This window comes from Wasmannia auropunctata, unplaced genomic scaffold (assembly GCF_000956235.1).
Source record: "Wasmannia auropunctata unplaced genomic scaffold, wasmannia.A_1.0 LD335607.1, whole genome shotgun sequence".
NCBI lineage: Eukaryota > Metazoa > Arthropoda > Insecta > Hymenoptera > Formicidae > Wasmannia > Wasmannia auropunctata.
Window position 1 is genome coordinate 33,163 of NW_012027283.1, and position 8,335 is coordinate 41,497.

Genomic DNA, 8,335 nt, shown 5'->3' on the forward strand with positions numbered 1-8,335 from the left:
ATATATATATATATATATATGTAATGCAAATTATGTATTTTCAATACTGATAGAGGTTATCGGAATGTAGATTAGAGACATATAAGAGACATTGAGATCTTATAAGCGACATTGAATATTTTTCAAAAAATAGATTAAAAATATATTATAATAAAATAAAAGTATAAAAAAGTAGCGATTCGTTACCGTTACTGTAAAAATGTAACGACGTTATCATTACCGTTATACATAGAAAAAAGTAACGATCGTTATACTGAAAAAAAGTAACGAAAATGACAGCGTACAAGTACCATGTTACTTCCCAAACCCTGCGAATGTAATATATAAAAACGATTTTTAAAAAGTCGAAAGTATTCAGAAACTTTATACTCAGTGCTTTAAACACATATGTCCAAAAAAAGATAGATCGAATACATACCTGTAAATTTTCTAAAAATGTTCCAAAATTGTTCCTACAACACGATTATACGGTCTTCGAAGCTGAAACAGATAAAGAGCTCATAACGCGCCTGACGACTGAGGCCGTCACGAGAATCTCAGGGTCGAGTCTGACAAGGAAGTAGCGTTAGTTTTTGGCGTAGCAAATATACGAAAATTGCAATTTTTATTATTGCATTTAGATTGACAGACAAGCCTTTCAAAACAAACGATTTTTCATAGCAATGGCAAATGCGAAATACGGGAGCTTTGCGTTATTTAGAATTTTAAATAAGAAAGGCGAATGCATCGTCGTTGAATTTACGCCAGACTATGCGCAATTCACACGTTTTGATTTCGTTAAAAAAACCACTTTGCTAATAAATTAGCACAAATGATCAATAACAAATGGGAACTTTACGAATGTCCATTCACACTATTCGCAAATCTCATACAAACAGCTAATTGCAAATCAGTCACAGTAGTCTCGATGCGAAACCTGCCGTATGCTATATCTATACGCGAGCCGATGAGCGGTTTGCGAGCACCCGAGACTATGGAATTTCAATGACAGTTGATCAAGTAAGAATAAGCTCAATCGATAGTTTGCATTTGAATTATTTAACAAGTGTATTATTTTCAAATCGTTTCAAATCATGAATCGCGCAGTCTGGCGCAAGCTTTAAAAGTAGAGTAGTAGAACTTTGCAGAGCTTTGGGATTCGTCAACTGCCATACTACTGTTGCGACATAGCGATCGTACAAAAGTATGAATATATGAGCGAGCTGCTCAAAATTTTCGTTGTCGGACGCGCAACGCCGCGACATGTTCGATCCAAGTTTAGGAAAACAGATTGATTCGCGTACTCGAGAAAACGCTTGTCAAGGGTAAAAGAATCGAGGGAAAAAATAGAATAGCTTTCTTACTAAGGATGTTCATACAACGAAGCCGTATTTTTTTAGCGAAGTGCAACGTACTTGACGTTTAGGAAAATAGTGTTTGATTCGCGTCGTGAAAGTATGCTTATCGAGTAGATTGTTACACGAGTATGTATGTACGCATAGCTACGAGGGCAAGTCAATAAGTTCTTAGAAAATCTGTCAGAGAACGCTCGCAGTGCCATGTCACTTACTTTTTGACAAGTAGCAGTAGCATCTTTCATCCGATTACTGTCAAATTTTGAGCGGAATTCATCGCGTGGTTTCATTTCTGTAGACGATTAAAGCGAACAACCTTTGCATTTTTTGCAAGAGAGAAAAAAAAACGAGTTTCGTGCAGTGATCAAACATCTTATACATATGAAAGATTTAACGCCGAAAGAAATCAAAGCCGAGTTGGATAATGTTCATAGCTCATCTGCACCAGCGTTTGCGACTGTATACAATTGGATGAATTTAATGAATTTAAACGTGGTCGTACATCCACATATAATGCACCTCGTTCGGGACGTCCAATTGAGGCTGCTACGACAGAAATTATCGATGAAGTCCATGATATTGTTTTGACTGATCGACGAGTGAAAGTGCGCGAGCTTGTTGAGGCTACAGGTATATCACATGGCACAGTGATTTCAATTTTGCACGAACAATTGGGTATGAAAAAGCTATATCGGCAAAATGGGTGCCGCGTTTGCTCACTGTGGACCATAAGCGCGACCGTGTGACGTGCCCGGCACCGATGGCCAAATTCAACGAATTCCGCTACGAATTGCTTCCCCCATCCAGCTTATTCACCAGATTTAGCCCCCTGCGACTATTTCCTGTTTTCAAACCTGAAGAAATGGTTCGGAGGAGAGATTCACCATCAGAGAGCAGCTCATTGCCGAAACAGAGGCTTTTGAAGGGTTGGACAAATCATATTATTCGGACGGCTTGAAAAAGCTGGAGAATCGTTGGAAGTGTATCGAACTGAAAGGAGACTATGTTGAGAAATAAAAATAAATCGATCAAAAAAATGTGTTTTACTATGTTTTTTCTAAAAACTTATTGACTTGCCCTCGTATCGCACTATGAGCCAAATATAACGAGCCAATGAATAATTCCGTCGTTTAATCGGCGCTTATAATCCATATGATGTACTTTTAGGACGCGCATAACGGAATCGATTTCGCTGTCTCTGTTTTCGAACAAATTAACGATACAAAACTTATGCCGTCTCAGAAAAAGTGCTCTTCTAATTAAATGTCGTTATAAATCGAAGCTAAACACGTGATAATGAGAATATAAGAGCGAAATCATGCACGCATACCCGTTAGTGTAAGTCGTCTGTAGTTGGATGTGTTACAGGATATGCTACTTATTATTATTATTATTATTATTATTATCAATATCATGGGTAATATAAATCAACACACGATATTGCTATAAAAACAATATGGCGTAGAATAATAAACGTTATTAGAAAATGGAAGAGGTGAGCTTTGTCGCTATATGTCAAATAAATCAAGAAATATGCACTGCATTCTGCTACTGTATTTAAAGAAAAATAAGATTTTAATAAAAGCTATGACAGTGAACGCTAAGTGATAAAGTCTGTATAACATCGAGTCGCAAAAAACATTCCACAGGCTAATATTCATATAAATAATACAGATATACAACGTGTACACTTAACTTTACCCTTTAAAATGGAGAATATTGTTTCATGTATATATAAAGATTTGCGCGCCAATACGCTTGAAAATTTCATTAAAATCACTAAGAGTGGACGCCGAAAAATAATATACATAAGAATCGCCGCAGATACGCAATATTGTGCACGTAGAATCATCAATTTATATACGACGCATGCCATGGGAGTTCTCGTCTCTTGAAAATAGTTTAGAATCCGTTTCCTCCTCGCACACATTTTCGCCTCACTTTATGGAACATGTCGTGTTCTTACTTAACTATATAATAAATATATTTTCTTTGTATGTGAAGTTTAATCGTTTTCGCGCGAACTAAATAGGGATTACAAATAGGACTCTTTATTCAGTTGGACTAGCGTTATCAGTAGACGATTATGCCAAGGCTAGTGCTCAACAGACAACATACACTTGTTATACATCTCGTCTCGATATGCAACGTAAAGACTACTTATTAATCTTCGTGTAACCTACCCGTGTATAATACACTCGATAGTAAAGCGTTTTACTTCGCCAAAGCGAGTACGAGTTGTCGAATTTTAGAAGATATACTCCCTGCAAGCAGAACAGTAACAACTATAAATGATTAATTATCTTCGGCAAAACACGTGCGAGGCACACACGTGCGATTAAATAATATTAAAAAATTTTATTATGCTTTTTACCTCGCCCGGATATTGATGACTTCCGGCGTAAATTTCCTCTTGGGAATCTCTCCTATATATCTTTAAATAATATACGAAATAATATATGAATACAAAACTTGTGTAATTTAAATTGGAATTGTGTAATTAATCTGCAAACATCTGAAAGCAGGCGATATTGAATATAATACTTACAGGTACTATAACGCTTATGGGTGGTGTGGTCGTTCTACGCTCAGGCCGAGCGTTATCATTCACTGATCCGCTCTCTAGATCTTCTCGCGATTCATATTCTTCCTCGTCCTCGTCTTCTTCAGATTCGCTTATGTATACAGATACTTGGTTTGTCTCTGGTTTTGACCATTCGAAATAAACTCCGAAACCAATGTCATAACCGTCTGTCGCAAACTCCCAAAACAGACACGTACCGTCCTCGTGCGTTGGTACTCGCACTGTGACGGTCTCGCCATGGCCGACCTTAATAACCGCGTCACCTGTTTCCCTTCTAATTGTCTGCTTAAATTCTTCCACGCCCTTTCTCGTCCACATTTCTGCAGCACTAATGGGTGGCCAGTCTTCCACTTCGTCCGAATCTTCATCATTCACGTTTTCGTTCGTGTTATCTTTGTTGTCGTCGTCGTCGTCGTCATCTTTGCACGTTATGTTCTCTGCTCTTTGGACATTCTTCTTTTTTGTCTTCTCCTTTTCTTCTTCTTCTTCTTCTTCAGTTTGATCCTCGATAACTAACTGATTCTGGTGAAGTTGTTGCATGTATTGATGATAATGCTGTTCCTGCAATTGTCTGATCAAAACGCCCTGTTGTTCTGGATTGCCAGGATATTGTTGCTCTGCATATACTTTAAACTGATAATACGTTTGCTGATTTAAAGCATCTTGAATTTGTCTCCTCTGAGTTTCCTCCTTTAATCTTTCCTCCTCCTGTTTCTTTTTCTCGTCCTCTAGCTCCTTAAGTTTCTTTTCCTCTTCCAGTTTTTTAGCTTCCTCTTCTCTCTTAAGCCGTTGCTTCTCTTCAAAATCCCTTTTTTGCGCCTCAACTACAGTTCTGAATAATGGGCACAATTTGTCCAACAATACTATAAAACCTTCCATCGCCTGTTCTTTTGATATATCTCCCAAATTTTGCCATGCCAAGCGCCTATCCCTTCCAATCATGTCCAAGACACCTAGTGGTGGTGCATTTTCAGCTGTGCATTTTCCATGTGTAACTTGTTGTGTGAATGCCACCAGTTTCAATTTATCTTCGTAAGAGAGATGGACAGCTTTACCTTCTTTCTCTAAATAAATTAAATTTTTCAATAATAATTTTGTCAAAAAGTATGATACACCTTAAACTTAATATTTATTTAATATTTATTTATTTATTTCATACATTTTAAATTTATTACGATATTAAATCTATATATTCTTTTAACACTTCTTGCATTTGAAACATTCATTTAGTACTATCACATCTGAATATATGATTTTTCAAGATAAAACAAAACAAAACATTATTAATAATTAATATTTTGTTTTATCTTGAAAAATATTGCATGCATATTGCAAATTATAAAACTTAATCTTATTCTATATAAAAAATTTTTTATAATTGCATTTTATAAATCACAAAAAATGTGTGTGTGTGTGTGTGTGTGTGTGTGTGTGTGTGTGTGTGTGTGTGTATGTGTGTGTGTGTGTAAACACACACATGTACACAATTTCTCTACAATCATAATTATAAAATAGCACTTAAATTAACAAAACAAATAATAAAAATTATCCTCCAGTTTTGTATTATGTTTAATGACATTTAGAATAAAATTTTTATTAGAATTTAATTATTTTTCTTTATTGTAAAAATTAGCACAATGAAAAAGTATAATATATCGAATGTTTGCATGAAGAAACATAAAAGAACTTTAACGGAATAATTTCATGTAATCGATCTAAATAAATGTGATCTCGTGTTGCATCATGACGAGATAGCCAAGGTATCAAACGAAAAAACTGTCGGGTGCTCACCTTTGTAAAAGTTAAGCGCGAGCTTGTAGAGTTCTCGCGTTTCAAAGCCCCATAGTTGTGGCTCGCAATTTGTCGTTGTAACATCCACGTCATTGTTGTCAGTCTTGCTCGCTGTGTTCTCGTCATCCTCCATCGCGGAAATACTCAACTCGTCGACCTGTTCGCTAAGTGCAGACACATTCTCCTCGATAGCGGTCGCCATTTGCGTTCGCGTTTGACACGTCGATCGAGGATTAATATAAATCGCGTGTGCCTAACCTCGTTGTTCTCGTTCTTTTCCAGTGTCCAAGCGCAACCGCCAAGCAGCAGCCGCGGCATTATCTCGCAAGCGACATGACAGAATCTATGAGCGCGCGCACATTCACCACGATAGACACACAATAAAATCGCGTGGCAAGATTGCTAACAATCGCTGGAAGCTGCTGCGAGACGTATCTAACTACGTTTCGTGAAGCAAAGAATGCCAAGGAACACGGAATGACCAACTTGAATAATGACTCGACGCGATATGCGTGTCGGCCCGTATGTATCTCACAATGGGATGACCGATGAGGCTGTGGCGAGTAGTGCAAGTACGTGCACCTTGATGCGACTGTCGTGTACATACACCTGACTCTCTGTCTCAACCAGTCTCAACACTTGGCCCCGGCCTCCCTTCCCCCCCCCCTTCCTACAAACGCATATTTATTTTTTTTCACGTATGTATATACATAAGTACGTCTAGTCTAGAGTCTCTGGCTCACTCCGGCGTCTCGCGTGGTTTTTCCTTCCTAGTAACGCGCATGGTTCGATACTAGAAGAAATAAATAGAAAAGTGGAAGAATAATTGGCATATTATATATATACATATATGATCCAAAAAGCTGGTATTCAATTGCGATTACGTTAAACGATTTGTTCGAATTTATCGCTTTTTCTTTCGGCAGCGATCTATATATATTGATAAGTACTGCTCTATTAAAATGTTCCTTAAATAAAAATTAATAACGATTTTAAGAAGATAACTTATGCCTTTTTATATCGTCTTACTTTTTTAGTCGTACGTTTTTCGCGCTTTCAACGCATCTATTCTTTTCATGATTGTTTTGTTACTCTTTATTTAACTGATTATATATATATATATATATATATACACTCTTTATTTATCTGAGTATATATACTCTTTATTTAATTTGTAAAGAATTAAACGTGAAAGTAAATAACAATAAAAACATTCTTTTTTTTTCTCTCGAACGCCAAGCTTGGATTATATTTCGTTTCGAATGTAGAATATCTAACGTATAATGTAGTGACTACAAAGAACAGATCTATTCATAGCTGTATTCTTCGATCAGGTATCACAATTTTCATTAAATATTTTATAGGTATTGGAAACTATAGTATGCGAGTATAGCAAAGTTGGCTCTTATGGCCAGCAGTTAAGACTAAAACATAAGGTACCGAAATATATGAGATATATAAAAGATATATATATATATATATATATATATATATATATATATAACAAAATTGTAAATACATCCCACGTAGTACAACAATGTTTTGCAAGCGCTTAAAGAGCTGGTCTCTAGCTTAAAATAGTGGAGGGGAGTTACATGATTTGTCCTGCTTTTTAACATAGAAAAGAAAAGGAAACGAAAGCCATTGCCATCTTATAAAAAATAAATAAATAAAATTTGAGCAATAAATGTACAATTTATTATAAAAAAAATATTTTCTTTATAATGAAAATAAATATTTATTCTAAAAATTTGAACAAAATTATTTGTAATGATTTGAATGTAATTTAGATATTAATAATTCTGATGAAAACGTTAGTTGTTTAGTAGTTGGTAATATTTAGAGAGCCCAAACTGCCCACACGTACAGCACGAAGTCAACTGTTAGGCTGCGTTTGGTTTGGCACAGTGCTTGTAAGCATTATTTGTCCTTGTTTAACATTTGATAAACAACAAGGATGAAATGATATTGTGAGCGCTGTAAGCGCCAAAGCGAACACAGCCTTATAGTTGGCTGTCAGTCAGCAGAAGTCTAAAGTCGATTTCAAAGTCAGACTAAATGTCAACTTATAGCCGACTAACAATCGACAAATGTCTCGACTATAGTCAGCTATGTCAATGGCAACTATCATGGTATAAAGACAATTCTAGGCGTATGCTCGTCTGGTGGTACTCTCGTGAAGCCAGCCTGCAAGATGAAAATTTCCGAACGATCAATAACTCAAAATAATGCTCCCGATTTGTTCATATTGATAAATGTAAAAAATTGGTTCTTTTTACTTTGTTTAAATCCAAAAACGATTTTTTACGAAAAACGTTCAGAACTTTTGATCTAATTGATATTTTTGAACAAACAAGATCTCAAAATTTTGCTCCAAATTTGCTCTGTTTAGAGCAATAAATGTTATTAATCGGTTTTTTAAAGCCTGTGTCCACGATGCTAGAAATTGGTCCAAGTTCTTGGACCAAGTTTTTGTTACTAACTGATTCGACTATAATCAGAGTTAAGAGGATGCTAAACCCTAGATCAAACTCCAAAAATCCGCTGTTTTACCGACAATTTGTAAGTATGTATGCGTGCGATATTGATGTAGTAGTGTGTAGTGATATGTCATGTTTATTACCAC

At 35.9% G+C, this 8,335-nt stretch overlaps 1 protein-coding gene across 1 annotated transcript; it reads right to left on the reverse strand.

The window, feature by feature from the left end:
* Positions 1-2,868: 2,868 nt before the first annotated feature.
* On the reverse strand, positions 2,869-6,353 carry LOC105456638 (Golgi resident protein GCP60). The gene is made up of 4 exons (XM_011700837.1): positions 5,710-6,353; positions 3,883-4,982; positions 3,709-3,768; positions 2,869-3,598 (listed from the first exon to the last, which is right to left on the reverse strand). The coding sequence occupies exons 1-4, from the start codon at positions 5,909-5,911 to the stop codon at positions 3,491-3,493; spliced, it is 1,470 nt and encodes a 489-aa protein (XP_011699139.1). The 5' UTR covers positions 5,912-6,353; the 3' UTR covers positions 2,869-3,490.
* Between the last annotated feature and the right edge of the window lie 1,982 nt (positions 6,354-8,335).